Below are 25742 nucleotides of genomic sequence, written 5' to 3'. Positions count from 1 at the left end.
GTTTGGTACATCCGAGGCATTACTGTTGGAATCGTCTTATTGTACGCCAATATAAACTACAAAATATGGGGAAAAAGTGACTGTGAAACGTATGGATTTTTTTTGCATATGGGAGCCCTCATTGATAGCGTGAGGTTTATCAGCATCTTCGTGCCGTGTGGTGCAGCCGACAGCAGTACCTCTAGGGAAGCCAAGGTCGAACGTTTACTGAGCGTTAAAAAGAAAAGTTGCTTTTTTTGTTGCTTTTTTTTTTTTTTTTTTTTTTTTTTTAGGAGTTGCAGTTTCTAGTCTCGAACAGCAGACTGAATGAGGAGAGAGGTGATAGAAACGCAGGAGTTGGTTAGCTGGCGAATAGCCTTCGGAGCGGGGAACGTCTGTCCGGAGGCAGCAGGCAGCCCGACTTGTTGACTCGGGGAGGGGCGAGCTGCCCCTTGCACGGGGATATTCGCTCTGGGGTTTCGCGTCCTTTGCCCGTTACAGCAAACGAGCCGATCGACAAACTATCGGCAGGTCGATACGAACGTCACGCTGCGCCCAAAACGTCGGTGTTGTCCCTTTGGGTTGGCGGTAGGCTCGGTGCGGGCTGTGACGCATTATTTTATAACTTTGAGATTATGAGCCAGGAGCCTGTTTGTTCAGTGATACGCGTGTAGTTAACCCTCCTTGCCTTGAGCCAGGTTACAGACGCCTAGAAGGTGAGGATCTGGCCGTGTTGTTCATCTGCTTTAACTGCCCTGTGCTGCAACATCTCTTTTGAATAAAATTTGAAATGAGGCCAAGAATGTATGAATAATACAGTATTTAAATGCTTTAGCTGACAAAAGTACTGTTTAGAAGATGCCCGAAAAGTTAGGACACTAAGAGCTATTGTCTGAATACCTTTCTGTTCTGTTGTCAGTGAGTATCTAGTTTCTACCAATCGCTAGCTTGGAGATCAGGTCTGGTTTTGTCCGCTCCGAGCAGCGTTTTGTAGTAGCAGTCGCGCAGCGGGTCCGTGCCCTCCACTGGAGGACGACGGTCTGCAACCGTATTCGAAGGAGAGACGTTTGTGCTCGTACGCGTTTCAATCTAGCAGCTGAACAGGGGAAGCTTCGGGTATTAAACCCGGTTATGTTTGTATTTGTGCACTTTGTTTATCTGAAAGAAAGCGCAGTATTAGGCACCACTGGTTACTGCCAGCTGGGTCCTCGCTCTGTAGTCACAGCTGTGCGTGTAGCATCTCGGCCTGCTAAGAATAGCTAATTAGAAACCCGAACAGAACAACGCTCACACAGTGGTGGCAGCACAATAGCATTCTTGTCTGAAAATGATTTAAAAAAAAAAAAAAAAAGGTTGTTTTTTTTCCCCCCCTCCCCTCCCGCTTGTAATAGCAGACAGATCAATAAGTGCTTATCCTTCCCTGTAGGAGCAGAGGGAGAACTTCAGCAAAAGGCTAGCGCATACTGAGAAGCCTTCGCTCTTCAGTAACGCCGTGCCGTATAGAAATCATTACTCATGGATAACTCGGAGAAGAGAACAAAGCGAGGTCGTAACAGCTGCTCCGGTACAAAGCTCTGTCTGCAACAAGTATTACTGACGTTGGAAAAGACGCCGCCTCCTTAGGCCGTCTGTGAACAAGCTCAAGGAAATGTTTTTAAAAACAAATGTTTAACTTCTGAAAGAGATGAAAACAGCCACAAGGCCGAAAGACCGCGTGAAAGCTTCCTGCTAAAAGAAGGGAGGGAGTAGTAGCTGACTGACTGCCTGGTCTGTGCAAATGTCCTACGTCTCTGTAAAACCCATAAGTGAATTAAATTATCACTTTAAAAGGGTTTAGAAAGTACATCTGATGTGGGAGTACGTTTAAAGATGAGTTAGTACCTCTTCTGAAACTTATTTTTCTGGCGTCAGTTAGTCAGAGTAACTAACTAGTGATCTGAATCAACAAGAAGGAAACTTCAAATGAAAGTTTTCATTGATTTAGTCCTTTGTTTCACTTTCCTACTATTTTTGCCTAAAGCACATTTGCATTTGCATGGAAGTTAATGTGAAAGCAGGTAGAGGCCTGGCAGGGTTTAGCCCAACTTGGAGTGTGTTCTTACGCCCTTCTGCGTGCTAAGGTATGAAATGCTTTGATGCGGCTTCCTCATTGAACTCGAGTGAAAATGATGGGTAACGAGTTTGTGTTTATTGGGCGGTAGCGTTTCCTTGTGGATACACGTGGGAAGCTGCATGCGACTGAAAACCAAAATTCAGTTAGAAGTACAGAAATGGAAACAGCTTAAAGTTTTTGTCACTCCAATTAACCTCAGTTTTGTGAGGCGATGAGAAGAAAGATGATCAAAATCTGCTTTACGCTTAACTGCTGTGAGTTATTAACTGTAGTAAACGACTTGGCAGGTTTTCTGCTTCGCGTATGGGTAAGAGGGGGCTGCAAGTTCCTCCTCCGCTGGTGGAGAGGTGGTGGTGGTGGTGGTGAGGTGCAGTGTCTGACTGGCTGCTCTGATTCATCCTTTGGACGGGCTTCCCCACTGACCAAGAAAGCCTGGAGAAAATAGCCTCCCTAGTTCAGGTGATCCTCTTAAATATCTCTCCAGTCCCAAGATTTTTCAGCTATATATACGTGTCCTAAACATTTCCAGAAAGCCCCACTATACATCTTAGTATCAGCTTATTTTTAATGTGACTTTAAATCCCCCCCCCCAAAAAAAAAATGTACTGCTTTATTGTTTCTTATTTGCTAGTGGTGGGACTGAGTGTCAGTTAAAAGGATCAGCGGCTGTAAGAAATGGTGGAAGTTGTTTTGTTGTGCCATTTTTAAACCAAATTCAACTAAAAGGTTTTGTAAGCGCCTGATCCAAGTTTTTAGAAATCCAGTTCAGTTTCAGCTGGTTCTTTTGAGAATCTTCTGGAGGTTTTCAGGGTTTGGGGGTTTAATTGCTTCAGTTTTGATCCCTAGTTTGGAAGGAGGGAAAAGGAGGTCTGTGTTGTCTAAAGCTTCTGCTCCGGCTCCCGGTTTGCCAGGTGACCTGGGTGGAGACAACGCTGTCTGCGGTTGCGGACCGCGCTAGGAGCTGAAGGACCTGAGGCAAGGGTCTTTCTGCTCAACAGAAACTGCGAACACCTATTCTTCTCCCCCCCCCCCCCAAAAAAAAAAAAAAAAAAGCAAGTGCTTGGCTATTGTGACAGAAAAAGGTGAACGTTTAAAGGAGATCTTTGAGACATACATGTAGAGTTTGAATTGACTGCGAAAGGCAGAGGAGTTTCCCTCTCGCATCTGTGTTGGGTTGAGGTTTGGAGAAAGCCTGAAGAAGGCTCAGTAACGCAGCTCTCCGTATAACAACGCTCCCTCACACGTAGACCTCTCCGATAGGTTTACGCCTGAAAAGTTGTAATGTCAAATATTAAACATTCCTCCCTTACATTAGAAAATCTGATCCCCCCCCCCCCCCAAAAAAAAAAAAAGTCACTTTAGTAATGGTACTATTACCACTGTAACTATTTGGTCATACAGCCATGGTATATAACACTATTCGTTTGCCAAGAGCTTGCCAGCACTGGGGTGGGTTCGGGGGCTGGCTGCCCCGTCAGGCAGGGTCAGCTCAGACTTTCCTTGTACTTTCTCTTCTGTCTGTAGCCAGTATGTGGCCGTTTGCAGTCTTCACACGTTTAAACTTAGCGGGGGATGGCAGAGGCCTCTTTTGTTATAAACTGGAAAATACTGAGATTTGTTTAAAAAAAAAAAAAAAAATCAAAGCGTCAAGGATGTGATTCTGGAAACGAGATTTCCAAACACACAGCTGGCTTAAGTTAGAGGCGGTACCGGTTTGGGGGGGTGCGCGTGTGGTGGGAATGGCCAAACCGATAGGAACGGTCTTGGAGGGGGAGAAGGAAAGTTCACGCTAATATTTTCCCCGCTTAAAGCACCGCTTGTTTAATACCTGGCACGCTGACTTTACAGAGCGGCGAGGACTGACCATGGGTGGTTGAAGTGTGGCCAAAAGAAGTAAATGTCATGCTGGAAGGGAGGGGCTGTAAAAGGCAGGGGATGCCCCGCTGTAAACACGGGCAGCTGCAGGGACTCGCCGACTCCCCGCTGTAGTCGGGCGCGACAAGAAAAGGCACCCAGAAGACAATGTTCCACAGGTCGAAAGTGTGAGTGCATGTCAAAAAAAAAAAAAAAAGGGTGCGTTCGTATAGGAGAGGTCTAGGTATCTATGAAACCTTCTGTGTGAGTGGTGATTTCTTTTGTGCTTTATTTAGTGCACGTCACAGTAATTTATGTGGCTCGATAACTGATGAGATAACTCACCGTGTGCCACCTTCTTCCTCCAGCTGGGCTCAGGAAAGCTGGTTTCTCTGGCTTCTGTTCTGTTGCAGAAGACCTCGTGGGGCTGACACTTGTAGCGCTAGGGCTAACATGCTCCAAAGGAATAAAGAGGCAGAAAGGTGACCGAAGACAGGAGTGGCTGAATATGCTGGAACTGCAGGCAAAGAAGTTACTGTATTGTGTCAGTGTGTTCTCGTCCATGATTCAGGTTTTGCAAGATTAGCTCAAAATCTGTGTGTTTTTCCCTACTAATCTTGTATCACAGTTTTTGGCTATATTGAAAAGTAAATGTTAGCAATGTGTGCGCAAGAATTCAAGTGCAGTTTCTGAAACCAGCTCAATGTAGCCGTAGTAATAATTCTCATAAAGTATTAAGTCTTTTCATGTGACAAGATCATAGTCTGCTTTTTATCTATTGCAAATTTCCCCTATATGTCTTATAGCTCACATGAGTAACAGGGAAGGGACAGGGAAGTACTGTTTCTTGTACTGTGGCTCAGCTAATGGTACCAGGATATTCAGAGAGAGGGGTGTGTGTGTAGATATATATATATATATATATATATCTACAAATTTGTTTTATGTATAAACCAAAGGCCAGCTAGTACCAGTCATTTGAATTCAATTTCATTAGAACTTTAATTTAGAACACACATATAAAAAAGCTGTTAAAGAATTAAAAGAAGCTACAGGAATCAGAGTAACGGACGCGTTCGGGTCCCTAACTCGGTTGATTTTACGAGGAGAGAATATAAGTTCCCTGTTCTTCATTTCTTATTTCTACTTAACTCTTACATTTTTAGTAATGCTTGGTGATTCAGTTAATTAAGGCTGTGTTATGGTAGGAGTTACGTGAATATATGCAAGGAGAACCCTCGTCCTGAGAAGTCGATAGTATGTTTTCTACAGCCCAGGCATGGCGCTAATTTTCAACCCCCTTCTGGAGAATTTGACGAGAAAGGGGCTGCAGATCAGAAGGAAGGCAAGTACACTTCCCTTACTACCAGGATGACGCGAGGCTTAAGTATTTTAAGGCAGAGTTGAATGAAAAGAAGACATTTCGGTTGGTGTCAAAATAGGAAGACCTGAGTTGCAGCTCTTCTGGAGCCTCTCCGGGTAGGCACAAAAGTCTTGTTCCCTGTTACCGAAGCAATCAAAATTCTCTTCTTCCTAACTTAGCGTCTGCAACGAAAACCTGAGGGCAATTTCAAGTTCCTTTGCTCCTGCTCTAGGTTGGCCAAACGTCATCGGACTCTGGTCAGGAAGCCCCTGGCAGCCGTGTGTCTGTTGTGGGCTAAGCCCCCCCCCTCCCCTTTTTCATGGTTGCGTTCACCTGAGCTGGTCTGTGCCCGTCCAACTCTGCAGTATGGCAAACCTCATTGCACTGGTCTCTTGCTTGTCTGCAGCAGCCGGGCAGGCTCCTCCTGAAGTCAGAGCGAGCCTCTCCCCTGCAATTGGTAGTGCTTGCATGCTGCTCTGGGAGCTCGCAGCCACGTACGCGTGCGTACCCGCGCTTAGGAAGCGGGGCAGGAGAGGCGGCGCTCCTAATGATGGGATACGTTTTACCCAGAATCGGGCACACTTCTTAAGCTGATCTTTACGATCCCATTAAAGATGGCAAACGTTCGTTCTCTCTTTGATCCTGGCTGGAATGAATCTGTCTTGCCTGTCTGGGTTTTCAGTTCCCCGGAGAAAAGGTTGCACTTTCCTGATGCTGTTTGCACGCCTGTTACGCCACGCGTTGTCCCGCACCAGTGGCGTGGCTTCGAACAGAAGGGTTGCAGAGGTCTGGCCATGAAATCAAGCGCAATAACGCACAGCAGGTTGCTGTGCCCAGTCAGAACGAGAGCGTTTCGGGGGGCAGCTCTAATGCCGCGGTACGCAGTAATAAAGGTTCCTTTCTTTTTTTCCTGCATACGTACAGTTCTAGCTGCTAATAGTTACTTGTTAATGTTTTGCATGCCGTGAGCAAACGAGCTCAAAAGACTACAGTCGTACCAAAAATGCAAACGTTTTCCTAGGAAATAAATTGCAATCCCCTAACGAAGGGGGACCCAGGACACGCAGGGACTCGGAGACGAGTAAGCCACAGGTGACCTCAGCTCTCAGAATATGGGCTGAAGAAATGTCACAAACGTTTGTTTTGTGAGAGGTCGATCTTTCAGAGCGTGGCACTTGACCGCTTTTCAGAACGGTTCATGCTGAAGCCTGCAAAAGGCTATTTTCTAGTTAGCTTTAAATAGCAGGTAGGAAATAGTTTAAGATGTAACTACTGGAACCACTATGTGGTAGTGACTATAATATAGTGATGTTTGCAGCATGTGTTCAGCCCTTAGCTAACAACATTCAAGGACAAACTTCAGATGACTCGCAAAAACAGCTGGAATCTCTTGGGTCAGAGGCGTCGCCAGTAATAAAAGATTTGGCATAGAGGCAGGTCGGAAACACCCCGCCCCTACAAAAAGTTAGGAAGGAAAGTGAAAAGGGGCGAAGCGAAAGGAAAAGCTGAAGCGCAAGCGTGTGGATTTAGAGGAGATGGCGATCCCTGTTTCACTGTGTCGCAGGAGCCTGGTGCCCAGGCGAGTGTGCGAACCTTGGGCACGTGTGTTGGCTGCTGTGGCAGCTTCTGCGGCTTTGTGCCCTGATACGATGGTGCTGCGTTGCTCTGTTGCGTCTGGCCTCCTATTTATTGCCAGAACGAGAGGCGCGTTGTGAACAGCACGGTTTCTTTCCCTTTAACTCACTTCCTATTGCTGGTGAGCTGGCCCGCGTTTCACTTGGGTGAGATGAAAATCAAACTGTATCCTGGAGAAGATGAGATATTCTTCGGCAGGCTGGCATGTCTGTATGCCAGCGGTGGTATTTTATAGTTTTTGCTGTTAGCAGTTGTATTGGAAATAGGATTTCAATCCATGTTTGCCACAGGTTCCTTGGACCTTCTGTTTTTTCCTCTTTTTTTTCCCCTTCCCCTCCCCTTCCTGAAGCCAGATGACATTGTTCTTGTAGTTGAAATGTGTTTAGCTAGCAGCTCTAGTCTATCTAATACGCTAAGATAGTTTTTCTTCTGGCTCTGCCGTCTCAGTGCTCTTAGGTAGCCGTATCTGCTGGCTTGCATTTTCATCACTTACGTAAGCTGTGTTGCCACAAAGTCAACCAAGGGTTCAGGTTTTGCTCTCTCTTCAGGAACTGTTAATTGCCCGAGGCATTAACTCTGCACGAAATACCCGAGGCGCGACCCAGCGCCGTGGGTTTTTAGTGCAGTGAAATTCTGGCCCCGGAAAGGCCCCTGGCAGGACAGCTTTGGGGTTTGGTTGGAACCCAGTGGCCGATACGTCGCTGGAGCCCTTGTTTTATTCTTCTGCTAGGCATGCCCGTCTCTAGGTACCTCCTGGGGAAAGCGTGTACGCCTGCTGCTCAGAAAGCTCTTTCAGGACCGGCTGTGGTACCAGAGGTTTTACCACCTGCGTTTTTTGGACAATTAGATCTGAAACCGCGATAGCTCCGGTTGAATTCGAGGTGCTACCCGGGGAAAGGGACGGCTTTTCTGCAGCTCCTCAAAGAGGTGCTGCGTCCCCAAGCGTACGGCTAGGGGCAGGCGGGCGACTTCCGGAGGGCGCTGCGGGAGGGTGGTGGTTGTTGAGAGCCCCTGCCGCTCGCGTGGCTCTCCTGCCAGCGCCTCGCGTGGACCCGGGACCCTCGTGACCGCCGAGCAGTGCGGTACCGCAGGCTTCTGCTTTCTCCGCCGCCTCGCTTGCCCGACTTGAGGTCGTCCTTGTATCAAGGAGGGTCGGCAAAAACGGCATCGCAAGAGATCCGGTTTCGGAGCAGTCACAGTAGAAGGACAGGCGTAAGGGGAAAGGGGGCCGATATAAGGGACTCTGTGCGTTTATTCTATACTGTTGGCAGCACCGTTTACCTAAATAACAAAACGTAAGGGCTTTGGCCTTATTTGCTGGTCTTGCCTTCAGGGGTTAAACTAGGCTCCACGCAGGTTGGTTTTGCTTTTGACTTGAGTGGTGTCGTGAGTTCAGGGACCGCATCAGAGACTGCAGCGGTTTTTAACTCATTTCTGGGTAGTGCTGTTTAATGTAATGCTGGTAACTCCTCTTGGAAGAGGCACACAGTTGTCTAAATAAGCTGAAGCATATAAACCAAGAAAGAGGGGCATCAGCCCCCAACAGACTTCCCAGATTATTGTTCGCTGTTCCTTGAAATCCTGGAAGAGTGGGAACGCAGTTGTTTTTTTGAAAGCTCTGGCTTCTTTCAAGTTCTGCTAATTTTATATAAATTAAACCAACAGTTTTACGAACTACTCTCGTTTTCTTCAAGGCCAAAGATCAAACGTCCGAGTCTCAGACTTCATTCATGTGTTTCCTGTATTTTTATTTTCAGGTGATGCTACAAGATTCAGAGAGCTGTTTGCATTTTGCTGCGTTAAAGTGCACTATCTTATACGTGAACATGTCTCCACTTTGGTCAATTAAGAAAGGACAGATTGTCTTATGAAACTGTTGATGTGAAAGCTGAAACAAAGCGGGAAGAATTTTAACGTTCACTGTCTACACTGCGTATTCTGAAAATCTGGGTCATTGGACTCAGTATATTTCCAGAATTGTTGCGACTATTGAGACTTAACTCGTTAAGTAACGTAGAGACCAATAAATGTTTCTGCAGAGCAATGCTTATTTAATCTGTCAGAGCAATGCTTATTTAATCTGTTTCTGTGGCTTGCCCATGCTTCTACAGTGCTCAATGTAAATTTTCATTTTAACAGGACCTCCAAACATGGGTGAATGGTGCTAATGAAAATGGCTTTGTCCTCGTCTCGTTTGGAGCTGGAGTGAAATATCTGTCAGAAGATATAGCAAATAAGTTAGCGCATGCCTTGGCAAGACTGCCGCAGAGAGTTATTTGGAGGTAAGTGCAATGGCAGAAGCACTTGGGGCGGATTTGACGCACACACTCGCTCTTCCTTTCTTACGCCAGTCCTTACGTTTTCTTCACTGTCAGGTCTCTTCCTTGTTTCCTTTTTCCCCTCATTCTTACCTTCATTTGGCAATTAGGCAAGGAGAGTCTTTTCCCTTCTCGTGTTGCTTGCTTGTAACCTTTAACAAAACTGCCCGAGGCGCAGTCGAGCGTGAGCAGCCATCTGAGCCGCTGGGCGGCAGTGCCCGTCTCCTGCTTTGGAGCCGCTCTCCTGCCGTAGCGGAGAGGCTTCCTGACCTTTGTCACCGCCGTAATTTGAAGTCTAATAGTAAGACCTCACTCCGTGTGCAGCCCCCTTGCTTTGCTAAGGTTGTCTATGATTGCCGGCCCCCATAAATGGTGACGTAAAGCTTGGTCAGCAAACGGCCCGGCGTAGGAAGCGTAATGGCAGGATGTGCTTTACTATGTATTTTTAGGCCATGGGGCGTTCTGACCCTTCTTCTGTAAAGGAAACATGTTTGGTTACCCATCGCAGAGTAGAGATCAAGGCATATTTAGGGTAACATACGCAGTTACGCGGTGTTCTTAAAATATCTTCCATTTGCAAGCTTCAGAGTTCTTCAGTGAAGGCTTCCCCCCCCCCCCCTTGCCATTATTGCTAGGTGATATGATCAGACAATTGCGGCTTGAAAGGTAGTATTTTAGAAAGCATTCAGAACAGCAAGGATTGTAGCGACGGCTGCTCTTCTGTGGTACACATACTCTTTTCCTGAGATTTTTGTCCTTGTTGCAGCTCAGGCGTTATGCTTCAGTTGGACATACTTAACCAGTCTGTTAAGCGTTGCCTGTCTGCCCCCATCTCTCGGGGACCGTTTTCATTTCAGTGCGTTTCAAAAGCTTGAAAGAGCGACCCCCACTCAGGAACAGGAAGGCTGAAGGTCTTCAGGCCATGCCGCAGAACCTGTGGTGGTTGTAGTAAAGATCTGGTCAGGTTTTGTTGGATGGAGATGGTGTGTGTTTGTTCCATATAAAGCCCCAGCACTGCTTGGCTTTAAATTATTAGTCACAATTCCTCTTACTGCTCCTCTTTGGTCCCATCCTCGTAGCAGTCTTTCCCAGGAATTTTGTATGTGGACAGTGTCTACTGTCTGTGGCACACATTCGATTTTAGTGGCTATTTCTTGGGGGCAATTTTTTAATGGAAAAGCAACAGTTTCAGCTGAAGCTTTCTTTCTTTTTTGTTTCTAATTTTCCTCGGTATTTTCCTATTAGTAGTGTTTTTCTTGGTTTTTGTTTTGTTTTCATGATCTATTATTCTCTGAATGGCTTTTGGATAAGGGAACCCACCTGCTGTTTCTTTCATCATCATTCTTGGAAGGGGAAGATCTCTGTGGGACTCAGTTTAAGCTGCTGTCTTTGCAAGAGCTGAGCAAGTGACTTTCAGTGCCCTTAGTGGGAATTTCTGAGTTCAATAATTAGATGTGTAAATATGAAATTGAGAGCCTAACTTCACTGTAGGATTTTTGTTCCTTAGACCCATGGTCAATGTTGGAAGCGGGTAGCTTTCTTCTTATACTTGACATTTTAGATTTTTTGAGAATGAGGCTGCTTGACAGCCTTATATAAGTCATGATGCCGAATTAGTTAAGTCGTTATAGTTCTTTATGCACTTCTGGTTAGGTAATGCTAGTGAGAGCCAAAGCCAGTGACATAGTTTATTTGCTTTAGATAAGGTAGTGTAAGGTAGTGTTTTTTAATGTATGGAATATACAAGCCAATTATAAAAACGTGTAGTTAACTTAATTGAGGATATGAAGGTGATTCTTCATGAAGTTGTAATTCCAGTGCTCTCTAACAACCGGAGCACTTCATGCCTTTTGATGGAGCTATCACAAAACTATAAAAATCCTCTAGTAGTCGCTGTGATTTTCCCCCGCCTTCTGTTTAGAATATATTTAACGTTATATTTTAACTGTATAAAACATTGATATGTAAATCAGTAAGTATTTTGAGCCCATATTCTATGGGTTAAACTTTTCCAGCACTCTTGGATGAGCAAGGCACTGCCGATGGATTTCAGAAACGGCCGAGTATGTAACAGAAACATGCCTGTCTTGCAGCTCGATCCCTGTCTCTCCATCTTCTGAACAGCTTCTTGCCTCATGAGCTTAGCTATCCCCTTTTCCCTTGCTTGTATTAGTAATTTCTTTTAAAATATGATGATGTCAACTATCAAGAGCTGTAGGAAACTGGCCAGTTGAGAGGGAATGCCTGGTATTGATGGGAGGGCTTGTTGTGCATTTGTTGGTGGGATGTCCTTAATGAAGTTATTTATGTAGCACTAATCAGAGGTTTTGCAGTCAAATAATGGAACCATAGAGAGGTTATAAAACCGCTTGCCAGTTGCAGTAGTAAGATTTATATGTTGGAGGCACTGAGAAATAACTGCATTGCCATCATGTACATAGAATGCATAGCCTTTCCAGCCAAACTGCAAGGAAATTAATGATGACAAACTGTGTTGTAGTTATTAGTTAGTTACTTTACAGTATGTTGATTGAGACTATTTTGTCTTCAGGCAGTGATAAATAAACAGTATCCCCATATAACTGGAAATCTACTAAATAATTATCATGGATCATTTGGGTTGATTCTCTGCTTTGTGTTTATCAGTTCTGGAGCTTTTGATTGCTCGATTTCAACTTGATTTTATTGTTTCAGATTTTCAGGAAACAAGCCAAGGAATTTAGGCAACAATACAAAGCTTATAGAATGGTTACCACAAAACGACCTGCTTGGTGAGTACCTATTACGGTGATATACTGATTATTTTCAGTCAGGTTCAGGTTGCTCTCGTAACAACAGTCTACTGAAATAGCAGCCCCTGCAAATCAGGGGTAACTTCTGTACTGGAAGTGATAGAGAAAAATAAATCTGTGATATCTGTATGACTTCAAGAAGATTAAGTCAAACACCTTTGTGATATTAATTCTCTTTCCTTGATATCAACCCCATTTTTTTTCCTTAAGTTAATTGAGTGGGAAGGCATAGTTATTCCCAAGACTACTTGGCCTAATAAATGGGAAAATTTGCTGTCAAAAGTCTTGTATTTCATGGAAGCTATGCAGTTCAAGATAAAAAAAATAATAATTATGAAAGATAAAGAAATAGAAACTTTCCGGAACCTGCTATTTTAAGGGAACTCTTGATTGTAACTGTTAATTTCTGTATGTTATGAAAAAGTGTGGCGTTTGCTGATTTTTTTCATGGAAGAATCGTAAAACTGAGCATACATAATTGTTTACGTTGCACCAAAGCAAGACTTGGGGATCTGTACATGCTGCTAAATACTTCTTTTTACTTCTTTTTTTTTTTTTTTTTTTCCCCCTCCCTCAAGGAAAGTTTTAACGTGAATTGGGTGTCTGTTACAAGTTGATGCTAATCTTTCTGTTTAACTAATCTGAGATGCTGAGTTCTCAGGTGCAGAGATAGATGACAAGTTTTAAGTCTTGAGTTTTCTTTTCCTTCCTCCTGTGCTGGTGTGTAGTTGAGATCGTTATAGATCCTAGGGAACGCAAAATGTTTACGGTCATGTCTGGGATACCTAGATGTTTATGCGTTCACAAAACGATCTGGTGTTAGGATGGGATGAGCGCTGATGAATGCGTTAAGACTGTACATGTGCATGAATGAATGTAGGTGCATGTCAGCTGGAGTAATTACCATAATGCAGCGATTAGGCAAATGACTTTTAAACTAAGTAGGTTTGTTTTGATTACACAGCTGCTCTGAGGCAGTCTCATTTTTTCCGTTGCATCAAGTAGTTTACTGTTACCGTTACTGTCAGCTCCTGCTCACCTGAAGTAAGGCATGTGAAACTTCAGAGAGAATGCAGCATCAGTTGTCCCCTCATTCAATGATTCACGTTTCATGTGAATGATAAGGAGGAAGGCTCTCCCCCGGTTCGTTCGTAGTGCTAAACTAGTAAATACGATTTGTAGTTACCAACTATGGTTACTCTCGGCAGTACTAATCACTAGTATTTATGTCACTAGTACTTATGTCACTATACTAATCACTCTATTATTAATTACTTTACACAACTCATATACATGAGAATTTTCTTTGTATTGGCCCCTCCCTGTCCCTTAGTATATAAGGAAATTATTTGCAAACGCAAAATTTCTGCGGAGCGGGGTTCAAGGAGAGAACTTGAGAACAAGTTTCATCCATCTTACCTTCCTGAATTGTAGCCACAGAAACCCTGTGACAGGTGTGTTGTACCCAGTTGTTTCAATAACTTTACCATGTATAGATGTAAATAATTTCCCTTCATTTTTCTTTTTTTTTTCAGGTCACTCTAACATTAAAGCCTTTCTTAGTCATGGTGGTTTGAACAGCATTTTTGAAACCATGTACCACGGGGTCCCTGTGGTGGGAATTCCCCTTTTTGGAGACCACTATGATACTATGACCCGAGTGCAGGCTAAAGGCATGGGAATACTGTTGAACTGGAAGACCGTCACTGAGAGTGAACTGTATGAAGCACTAGTAAAAGTTATTAATGATCCCAGGTATGGAATGCTTGGGGTGGTTGTTTCTTGTTTTTATTTTAAATTACTGCGATAGGGTAAATACGGACATACACAGTCTTTGTGCATGGGGAAAAAATGTCTGTTGGGATTTTTATGTAGTTGGGGCAAGTCCTCTCATAGCTGTCCCATTTCACAAGATTATTCAATTGATCCTGTTTCTGTTTAGATGCTAAGTTTATTACTTAGCGTACCAGAACTCGTTAGTCTCACTTATTTTTTCTGTCTCTGTAAATATGGACAGTTGCCATATGAAGGGCAGCAAGGTCATAGAAACAAAGCTGGCTTGACTTATTTCTCTTTGCAGAGCAACATCTCTTTTTATGTGTCTTGATTACACCACTGCAACCTACTTAGGAGTCTGTTTTGTGTTGCCTGAGGAACCCTGAGCAAAATATACCTGGGTGATTGTGGGGTGCAATGTTTGACTGTAGCTAAAAAAAAAAAAAAAAATGGAAGTACTCAAAAAGAGCAACTCTTTTCTAAAGTCCCATGATTTGATTTAAAAAGATATTAATGCAAAATTATTTTTCTGTTATAGCTACCCATACACCTTTTGGGGTCAGGAGTATTGACACTTTTTAAAAATATTTTCAGCACAACAAATTACCATAAATCCAAGGCTAGAGTCTATTTTTTGTTCGCTTTTTGTCATTCAGGTGGAACAAGCAAAAGCTCGTGAATGGGGCTTTGTAATTATTTCTAAATCGATCAAATTAGGTCAGTGTTACTAGAATAAGAGGAGGGACAATTTAAAGTTTGTTCTGAATCTATTTTCAACGCTTGAAATGTTCAGATTATCTCTGGATTAAAAAGAATGATGTTCTAGCTGGCTGGTTGTTGTATTAAAGTTGATAGAAATTCTGGGGTACGGGGTGATGACAGTGTTTCTTGGCTTCATGGGAATGAAGTCTTTAAGCAGCACTCGCCTTGGAAAAGGAGAAATCTGTAAGGAGTAGACCCCTTAGGAGTGGAGCCTCAGTGAAGGACAAGATTGCCAAAGAAATCCCGTAAACTTCAGTTGCATCAGATGCCTTTTTAGTTCAGATAATTGCGAGAGAAAAGTTCTGCATAAATAACTTGTCTATCCTGCAGCTGGGGGGGGGGGGGGAAGTGAATTTGACTTAATCAGCTACAGACCTCCAGTTATCCAAAAAGAAAAAAAAAAGTCAATCTGAGCTCTGGATGCGAAGAGAAATCTCCTGCTCCACGAGAATGAGTTTGTCGCTTTCGTCTATGTTTCTCTAATAAATTATTTTCCATATTCAATTGTACAAGAGTATAAATGAGTGGTGTGCTGGTAAGGGTATGTTGCCCCTTGCAATGGAAGGGCAAACGTGTCTCATTTGATGCAATTCACTTTTAATTAGCTGAGATTCCCTCCTTGATAGCAGGTCAGTCTGGCACGTTACCACTTCTCCTGCCCTTCTGCTCAGGGGGGGATTTGAGCCTTTAGTCACCCGTGGGTCTATACTTTCAGTAATCCTTTTGCAATGAGCTGTAGAGACTGATGTGAAGACGGGTTATCGGTTGCGTATGTCCCTCCACGTGCGTGTTCCTGCGAGACTCCCACGAAAATGTACTGTTTGATCTGAAGGCATTTAAGTATATTTTTATACTCGGAGGCTTGCCTTAGTCTGAAAGCTGGATACCGTTTTCACTTTGTCCCCCCCCCCCCCCTTTTTTTTTTTTTTTTGTTTCTTTTGCACAGCTACCGACGACGAGCCCAGAGGCTGTCGGAAATTCACAGAGACCAACCTGGTCACCCCGTTAACCGGACTGTGTACTGGATTAATTATATCCTCCGCCACAACGGAGCACAACATCTGCGTGCTGCTGTTTACAGCATCTCTTTATATCAGTATTTCTTACTGGATATTGCCTTTGTTTTACTAGCGGGTGCTGCCTTATTTTATTATATTTTGGCCAGGATAACAAAGTTTATCCGCAAACAGAGCAAACACCTTTGGTCAAGTGATGAACATAGCGCTGTTAATGGACATTACCAGAATGGGATACCAAATGGAAAGTATAGAAGAAATGGCCACATTAAACATGAAAAAAAGGTGAAATGAGCCAGCCATCCCATGTAAAGTAGTAATGAATCAGATCAGTAATCGAATTTTATTGCTGTAACTTAGTCTAACAACTACTTAAAACCTCAGTAAGCAGTTCTAACACTCCCCTACAGTATGTAATCTTACGTGACAAAATTCTACCGAACTAAGGAAAGTCTTTAAAAAAGAAAAAAAAGGAGGAAAAAAAAAAAGCAAGCACAACCTAAAATGGAAAGTGTGTTTTATTCTTAATACTGATGCAGAAAGGTTATTTTGGCACTGCAGTTTTTAGAAGCCTTAATTCCCTAAAGTTATACAACGACCATATTTATGAATTTTCAGTTTTTAAAAGCTAAATGTGTGTGTCCCAGATGAGGAAAGGTTTCTTTTTATTTACAAAGGTTTTTTCCTTTTTTAATTATTTTAATGTATCCATCTTTTTGCTGAGAGAACTTTAGTGCTAGCTCTGTGTTATATTTGTTGACAGTTCAACATGTTGTCTAAGGAGGATGCTTAAAAAATAGCAAGTTGCAGACTGAGAACACAGACATGGAAAAGTCTTAAAATGAGCACTGAAGAAAAATTTTTAAACGTGTACTATCTTTCTTCTGATAAACTGCATGACTTCTGCTCTTTGCCATTACTTCTGAGAAAAGGGTATTGAGCAAGTCTACAATAAGTCTTAATTTTTAATTTATATAAAATTTTACTTGTTGTCTTTCTCTGCGTATATAATTTATGCCATAAAAAGGTTAGGGTGTTTTATTTCAGTTAAAACTATGGCTATGTGGGAAGTAGATTGCATAATTAGGAAAAATAAATGAAACTTAAAATTAGCCCTTGCTTAATGCAGAAGTTTGTCATGGCCCAGAGCAACGCAGAATCAAACCACTCTTTGGGGTTTGTTTAAAAACAAGCACCCGCCTGCGCAAAAAAAGTTGAATGTCTTTCCTATTAATTATCAATGTTATTAAGGGGTTTTTTTCCTTTTTGTTTGGTTTTTTTTTTTTTTTTGGCTAAATCACAATGTTGTAGATGTTCTCTTTCAGTGGTTGTATCTGGAAAACTATTACCTTCTACCAGTCTGGGCCATACGATCCGTGTCCCATAGTTGCCAACGTTAACTCTCCGAGCGTGGGATGAGAGGCCGCTCTCTGGGCTGGGAACCAGCGCACGTGTCAAGGTGTTTGGTATCATGCATGACCTTAAGGCTGGCTCCCCCGGTGTAAAGTGTGTGGAGACCGTCTCGTCCTTCCCCTGCTATGGTTCCCCCCCCCCCCCCCCCCCCCGCAACAATATCTCTGTCAATCACTGTAGCTGACGTGGGAGTCCTCTGGGTTTGCAGCGGAGGGTGGGGACGCAGGGCACCGGGCATGAAATCGTAGCTGCCCTGCTGAACCGGAGTTGGCAACTATGCGTTTATTTCCATGTCATTCTGTTTACTTGGAATTTGCACTACACATGTTGTGAGTGTATGCTTTATTTATTTGTAGTTTGAAATCCCATGTCTGAAAGAGAGAGGAAAGAAAAAAACCCATTTATCTAGTGTTTGTTCACTAACATGGGAAGCGTTGTGATGATTGCAGAGCGCTGAGATCATCTTCATACACGGTGATGCAATATTTCGCTGTCGTTCCATCAGGAGCCTCGATCCTGTAGCAATAAATAACAGTACGGATATATTTCTAATATGCGGTACAGCTACTTGTACTGCTTTCTGAATACTTGAAGAAAATGGTATTATAAATAAGCCTATTAGCTATACCTTTTTACAATCTTACCAGTTCGTGGCAACTAAAGGAACACACAGAGGCGATGAATGGTGGGATGGTAATGAGACTTCGAGTGTATGAATGACTTGGTTTAAATGTTTTTGGCATTGAAGAAGGTACAAAAGCACTGACCGGATGATTAAGCATAATTTAATCTCCACTGTGATAAAACTTAAGCAATAAACATGGATTTAATAGAGAAATTCTGTTGTTGGAAGTATATTTTTATTCAAACGAATGCTGTTTGAAGTACCCAATGTGTGCGTATATGAATGTGTATGCATGTTAAAATACACAAGTTCTTTGTTCGCCGTATAGACAATCATACATGATATGTATTTGAAATCAAACATTACATTTTGAGAACGTAAATCTTTTTCCTGTAGGTCAAGTCAGTGTTGAGTTAATTGAAAGACTAAATGCCTAACCAGATTTTTTTTTTAATGCATTTTTAAAACTCTTTTTTTTACATTTATGTGAACGTTTCTGGTAAAGTACAAGCTTTTTGTTTTTTTCTCCCTGTGCATGTTAAGTTATATCTGTGTTTCCTAAAAGCACAAACAAAAGTTTTCATAATGATAGATGAGATTTGACTTCTGAATAGTCTTTTTGGATGTAAACTCATTTCAGTTCAGCAGCGTAAAGAGGGAGCTATGGCTTTATTAATTTTATTACCTTACTTCTAGAAGGGTCTGATTCACCTGAACTGCAGAACTGTCTGTTTTGTTTGAAGTTGCTTTCTTCTGCAGTTCAAATATGGTCTGCTATTGTAGTTACTTTTCAGCTTCCCCCCTCAGCAATACAGGCAGCTGCATTTGCCCGTACCAGTGGGTGATGCTGCTGGTTTGAGGGGAACCTTTCCACAGAGCACGTCTGAGAAGAAGAAAGAGGTGCAAACCTAGCCCGTGCTTTGCTCGGCCGTTCCTGGGGCAGGTATGCGGAAGTCCCGATCCCCCGCTGCTGTTTGTCCCTATGCACCCTCAGCTGCCCCTGCGCAGCGGCAGTGCCGCTGGGCTGGGTGATGCGCCAGCGTCGTGCGGCTTTTGGAAGGGGCTTAACCGCCCTCCCGAAAGGGCGTTCGTGTCTGCAGAGAAAAAGGAAGCTGACTGGAACAACCGATACGAACTGCTCTCTGAGGAAAAATGAGCAGCCAAGGTACAGCCACAAGCAAGAGCGTAGCAGATGCAGAGGCTTTCAAAGAAGCTCGAGACTTGGGCCTTTCACCATAGTAAGTTTTAGGTGTTCTCCTTTCTTAATTCCTTGGAATATCTCAACTATTCAACAGCAAAGCAGCCATAACGTAACACAACAGCTTAATTACCACCTCCAGAAATAGCTTCTGGAGATGGTCATCAAGTACTTTAAGGAAATCAACAACTGTGCTGCCAGTTCGTTCTTACTCCCCAGATCACTTGCAAAATCAAGTTTGTAATACTGTTCTCTGTTAATCTCTTGAGTTCTTGAAAGGTACCAATTTTCATTAAGATAACTACTTAACTTGCTAGTTATGTTCTATCACATGGTCAGTACGCAATATTACTGTAGATAGTCTCATTTGCGCACCTGTAGCGAAGAGACAATTAAAATATTAGTGTATGCATATAGCCATTTAAGCAAAATTATAGCCCTGTTTATTTCCAGGATGCTGAGTTCTTCCCTTTAATTTGCTTGGGTGCCCATGTGTGGGTTTTCCTGTAGGTCGAACTGAATACACATGCACATTTGTGTTGGCGGGGAACAGGAGGAGACCCTTTGATTCTCTTCTGAAGCTGAGCCGTGCTTCACTTGCTTTGGTGACTTTCAGAATACATGAGCACCTTCATGAAATTTTTGGTGGGTTTGATGTCTTGGCAAACGACCCCATCTTCCTTGCATTGCAACACTAGAGATGGCTAGTGGCCACTTAAGAGGAAGAATGATTCTTGTTTCACGTGACATAATTTTTCAACATGATGGAATTGTAATCTTTCCTGCAATGAGATCACTTTTTTGAAATGTGTTTCTGTTTGGAAAGGAATGAAAGATGAAGTTGCTGGGTACAACAAACCCAATATTAAACAAAGAATTGCCTTAGTTAGCTTATGTATTGGAGTAAATGGGGCATGTGCTTGTAAAAAGTGGGCTGTAGTACTATTACGTGTTTTAGTTTGTGGTTCTATGAAATAGTGATATTCTGATTTCCAACGAAGAAGGCAACACCCTTTATGAGAAGATTCAGCTATGCAAATATGGGAAAAGCATCTCTGAAGTCATGTCATGACTATAATCAAGTTACGGTATATGCGTGTGTTAAAGTGAATCTGAGTGCTACTTTACTGCCCTGTGTTTCTGAAGAACATATATGTTCAACTTTTAACAGTTTACAAATAGGATGAAGGATAAGGATGAAGATCTTGCGAGGAGAAGAAGGGAGGAGAAGTAATTTCCCTCAGAAATGTCATGTTTGTTATTTTCTGTATAAGTTACTCATATAGAACTGATTCATCTAGGTTTTTTTGTCATTGGTTTTAAAAAACAAAAAAAACGAAAAAAACACCTAAATCTGATTTACTTGTAAAATAACAAAAATCCTGATCATTTTGTGCATCCCAGTCCTTGGTGTTCTCAGTTACTCTGTAATGAAACAAAAATTCATTGTTAGATAAGGTGATGTTTCACATACTTTGAGGAATTGAAGTCTGAATAGTGAAGGAAATCTCAGAATGTAATTGGTGGAAGTGACTGTTGTCTTCTCGTGTTCCTTGTGGCAAAGAAGATATGCTTAATCTGTATTATTAGGTAATAAATAGGAACTAGAAAAATTGCAAGACAAGAAATGTCAAAAATCTGTGTTCTGAGCTACCTTGGGATATCATTGTGATCAGGTTCAGGAACTGCATTGTAGCTGTACGTTTCAGCATGAATTTGGGGAACCTCAGCTGAAGGATCTCTTGATTAAAGTTTGTCAAACTTGTGTTTGAACCACAAGCAACGATCCTCAATGAGATCGAAAGTGCTGTCAGAAATACTGCTGTATGAAAAACAGACAGAAGCATCAACTTAGCAACGCAGCCTAATTGCACTGCATGGAGTGTTAATGGGCTTTATTTAATGTCAGTATGATTATGTGTTGGCAATGAAATAATTATATGTCTAGGTGTAAACTGCAGCTGGAAGGGAGCAACTACTAAAGCAAGAAACAGAATAAGGATTGTTACTTCTCACAAGTAACTTGAAGATTTTTGAAGGTCAAATTGTGTGTAATGTACTCCCGCTGGTATCTTCTAACCAGATCCAGATGGTATGTGGTGTGGGTTTTTTTTTTGTTTGTTTTCACTTTTAGTCTTTTACCCAGGTGGCCAAGGCCCTCTTTTATATACTACTTAGTTTATGTTGTTGTCATTAACTTATTAATATGAGCATTTATATAGTGTCTTCTACAAATCCAAATGATTTGTTGTTGCTCATTTTTAACCTTTTACCTGAAAGTTTAAGGGCTTTTATCATTCCAACAAACGGATACCTGTAGTTATCATCGTCAGACTCTTTGAACTTCTCTTTTGGACGTACCTCTTTCCCCAGGAATGCTTCTGCTTTGCTAAACGTTAAGCATCCGTTTGCGTTTTTGTCCATGCCATAGAAAAAGACTTTGAGATCTGTTCCAACAGTTTAATAGAAAACACATTTTCTTTGTGTTTTTACCCAGAGCTAGTAAGGAGCCGCTCAGACCTCTCAGAGGACTTCTAGCATAGCAAAGCAAAGCTGTTCATCGTGTTGTTGCGTTGGGAAAAGCCTCAGCAGCTTTACAGCCCCAGCTCCTGTGAGGAGGACGGATGTGGATGGACCACGTGGGCCAGGATCCCTCCAAGGGTTCGTGCTGAGCACGTGCTGCGGCGGCGGCAGCTCTCGCCTTGTTGCGCGCAGCACAGCTGGCATCCGAAATCACGTGCTGCGGGCTCCCAATGAGTTAAAACAACAGTAGCCAGAAAGCGCGGTATGGTAATGGCAATTTTATCGTTAGTAGAAGTGATCTGTGGAAGGCAAGTCTAAGGACCAAGGCTGAATGGCACCGTCGTTCTTCCACGCCTCAGCCTTGTGGCCTCGCGTTCCCGGTGCTGACCTTCGGTTCCCCTCTCCAGAAGCATTAACCTTCCTCGTGGGAGCAACTGGGACCTGGCCCCCAGTCGAGGCAAAGCAGTGCCAGAGCCGAGGAGCTTTTATTGCTCCTTTTTCCTGAGGCTATGTGGCATCCCACCGGCTTTCTGGCAGCTATCAAATGGCTGTGCTCCCTGTCTGCAGGTCAGGTTTTCATAGCAGCAGTCGTGATGCAGGAGGCAGGGAGTTCTGCGTTCGGCCACCTCTAATGTGATGCCTACTGGCTGGGGCAATGAAAATAAGCAAGCTCATTTCATGTTGTTTGTGATAGATAATTACGGTGTGAGAAAATGTGGTTTTATCAGATTTTTGTATAACATATTATCTGAGTTCCATGCAAATAACCATTTTATCTACTACATTCCCAGATATTTAAGAATCACTTGGCCCAAAGTAAGCAGAACTGCAATGTATTAGCTAGGTCTCTGTTTTCTGTTATTGGGGCGGGGGGGGGTGGGGGGGAAATCTCAACCGCTCATACCAAACTGGAAGGTCACTGAAAAGGACTGTGAGATAGTGTTATATCTAAATGTATGGTGTAGGTAGTTTCTGCTTTTAGAGAAGGCTTTTGCTGTGGAGTACACAGGTCTGTGGGACTAAAATGATGAAACCTCGTATATGTGGGTATGAGCTATCGGTTCTGTGGAAATCGGGAAGAATTGCTGATTCCGCTCGTTACGCAGCGTTGCCCTGACTAGGTGCTGCAGCGTAATAATTAACGTGGAGGAGAGAGAGGGAGAGGAGCAGCGTGCTGTCTGCCTATCTAGATCGCTGTTGTAAGACGACACACAATCACATCAGTTGCTCAAAGCTGGAAATGACTCGGGAAACATAGGAACTGCTGACCAAGGTAGTCGTTTGGGCGCAAAGGTGAAGGGTGTGAGAGGAACCCTTGAGCTGCTGACTGGCTCCAGGGCGACTGCAAGCAGCTGGGAAAAATGTTTCACCCTCCCATTGGACAGCTTAGTGAGCACATCGGCCTCGCGCTTAGGAATAAACCAGCGCAAGAAAGCGTAATCACGGATAAGTTTCTGTGATTCCCTGGGTTTTGGCCACTTTCAACAGGTAAAAGTGACGGAAGATAGATCCGGGAATGACCAAATGAACGAAAGGGGAAAGGAAATCGTTCTGCCTGAGGAAAAATAAGAGGCAGAAAAAAAGATTAATACCTAATTTGAATTACACCAGCATGGTGCCGGAGTAATTACTGAGGCAACAGAATTGTAGCCTTATAAATCCGATTTAACAAAGGGATCTAAAATAATAGTACAGGAAAGCAAAATTGAACTTACCCGTGGCCCTTTCCCAATGAAAGGTACTCTCAAGAAAATTAGAGGGACACATGTAAAGTTGATTCATAAAAATGAAATGCTGTATTGCATGATATGCGATTAATTTCTGACCTGTTGCCTTGTTGCCATTTAATACAAGGCTTTAGCAATAATAATGAATGTCGTAGATACTTGACCAGTCACAGCACTTGGATCACGTTCTTGTTTAAGGTAAAAGGTTGCAGACCTTCCTGTCAGTTCACAAGACAGGAAAACTAGTAGTAGCTAACCAGAATTGGGAAGCAGCTTTCTCCTTTGTCACTATGAAGCTTTGCACTTTTCCCTGATGCATGAGATATTGCTTATTTGGAAGACAAGGCACCAGACTTGGTCTCCAAAGTTGCAGTTAGGGGCTGAATCTGCAGCGGGATCGTATCAGGCTTTAAAGATCGTTAATCAGGTTTCATTTGGAAATTTGGACTAACCATCAAACTCATGTCAAATGAGGAAAGAGGTGATAATTCTCCTCTTCAGATATTCAGATGCTTCTGTATTTCTTTGTAATTCCTGTAGGATGGCTAAAGCGTATACACTTTCAAAATCCATTGCACAAAGATGCACTGGATTTTTCTGACAGCTTCATAAAAATATGATGTTTTCTTCATTCAAAACGCTAACAATTTGTTTACTTCCTAAAACTAAATACCAGATGTGATAAACTCGGATACAGGCTTTTATTAAATGTTCTTTGACTCCTGTGAGATTCAAAACAATGAAAAGATTTTCAGCTCCAGGAGACACCCACTGAGAAAACTCTTTATAAAAGAAAACAAATGCAGCTAGAAAAAAAGGAGTTCTACAAGGAATTAAAGCATTTGCCTATGTTTATAAGGAGTTCTTCTGTGCCATGCTCTGCTCTTCTACAATCGCAACCTTGCCTTTATGCCTTTTTTTCTACATGTCTTTGGATCGTCCCTTTTTCACTATAGTATTTTGTGTGGTTCAAATATTTTTTGCAACATCTTTCTGCATCTACTTTTCATTCTGAGCCTCATCATTTAAATCTCTTTATTGAAACTTTTTTTAATCCTTGCCCTCTTACTGATGTCTTGATTTCACTTACTACATGAGCTACAAGGTGATTTTCTGTTTATTCTATAGGCAGTAGTATATTAGTCACTGATTTGACACAGAGATTTACCAAAGTATCTTGGCATTTACCAGTCCTCACAGTGCTACCGTCCAGGAAAACGTCCTTGGAAGTGTAACTGTGCCAGAAGCTGTCCCAATAGCTTGATCCAGATTCTGCTTGTACGGAAGACTTGCATAGACCCTGTGTACTGCTTATATCCTAGTTGGGCTCTCGCGGCTTTCTGGTCACGGGGTACCGCGATCCCCAGGGAACGTTTCTGAGCTCAAGTCAAAAACTGTAAGTTTAGTCTTTGCAGATAATGCCTTTCAACACCGCGAGCCTCATCCGTAAGCTTCCTGATGAAAGACATGGGGTGGTGTTTTTTGTTGTTTGTTTTTTGTTTTGGTGGGATTTTTTTTTCTTTGCATTCTCCTTCTGCTGCTTTCTGTTCTTCTGTCCCAGAAGAATGTGCAATGTCTGGTTTTTTGACCACTGAAGAAAACACAATGGCAAATCTTCCGATTATAGAAGACATGTAAATTAAAAATCTGCATTACTTTTACTAGCGGAAAAACAAAGACACATTTTCATGTAAGTTTTTTGGATAAAATTATTTCGAATTTGTAGTGCGATTGATCACAGGGTACAGCAAGGGTAACAACTTTGTTTTGCCTCACAAAACTTTTTTTGCGCTCCGTTACTTAGGTGCAATAACTTTATGTTCTTTTTTTTTTTCTTTTTTTTAAGTATTCCTTGCCGCAGGCCCCTCATGCTGTCCATGAGCAGCAGTTTGCTGTCTCCTCATTTTGTGCGGCTACAATTGTTTTGCGGAGCTGCACCGTAAGCCAGATCAGTGAAAAGATCCAGGTTAAAAATAACCCTGCAGAAATAAAACCTAGGTCACTTCACTGTTTGTTTGTTTCTTTTTCAGAGCAGCCTTTCAAAAGTTGCATCAGCTGAACAGATGGAGCAGTGAAGAACACACTGGTAAGGCATGACGTGGAACGAAGGGCAGGACTGTATGCCATCCCTTTTGCAAAAAGGCAAATGCCACCAGTGTGTGGCGTTTAGATTTCTGAAGGACTCATTGACTTTTTTTTTTTTTTTTTTTAAGAAAATTTGAATATTAAAGGAAGAACAGCTAGAGCCACCAACAGGAAACATTCCAGCCTACCCATAGGTAGAATCACCAGTGGGAATGCTGGAAAAAATTTAAGTGTATGAACAAAAAATGCTCTTGGCTAAGAAGGTTAAAGTAGCGTCATAAGCCAATTGCCCTTACTAATCAGATCGTATAAAAGATTTTAAAGAGGTGGCGTTCTGGGGATTTAGTTGGGATTTAGTTTTTTAATGTGCTTTGTTTGCCTTTAATTTGTTTGTAAAAGCACAGGTATAACATAGTAAAATAACTCTAGTATACCGTGTTGTCAGATTGTTTTCTTCTTCCAAGGGATGTGACTATTGACTGGGTTCGCCACCTAAATGTATCCAGGTAGTGATTTTGGTGGTTAACTCTTGTTCCTGGTTCATCCTACCTTCCCAGGAAACT

General features: G+C 42.6%; 1 protein-coding gene across 2 annotated transcripts in view; it reads left to right on the top strand.

The window, feature by feature from the left end:
- Nucleotides 1–17859, top strand: part of UGT8 (UDP glycosyltransferase 8) — a 46718-nt gene extending 28859 nt beyond the window's left edge. For both annotated transcript variants that reach the window (XM_068941769.1, XM_068941770.1), the window contains exons 3-6: nt 9084–9226; nt 11957–12033; nt 13590–13809; nt 15539–17859. In XM_068941769.1, the coding sequence (XP_068797870.1) occupies nt 9084–9226; nt 11957–12033; nt 13590–13809; nt 15539–15902 (804 nt within the window). In that variant the 3' untranslated portion in view covers nt 15903–17859. The remainder of the gene's footprint in view (nt 1–9083; nt 9227–11956; nt 12034–13589; nt 13810–15538) is intronic.
- Nucleotides 17860–25742: the final 7883 nt, after the last annotated feature.

The sequence above is a fragment of the Struthio camelus genome, chromosome 4 (genome assembly GCF_040807025.1).
Source record: "Struthio camelus isolate bStrCam1 chromosome 4, bStrCam1.hap1, whole genome shotgun sequence".
In the NCBI taxonomy this organism is placed as follows: domain Eukaryota; kingdom Metazoa; phylum Chordata; class Aves; order Struthioniformes; family Struthionidae; genus Struthio; species Struthio camelus.
This window is presented reverse-complemented; position numbering and strand designations above follow the sequence as displayed.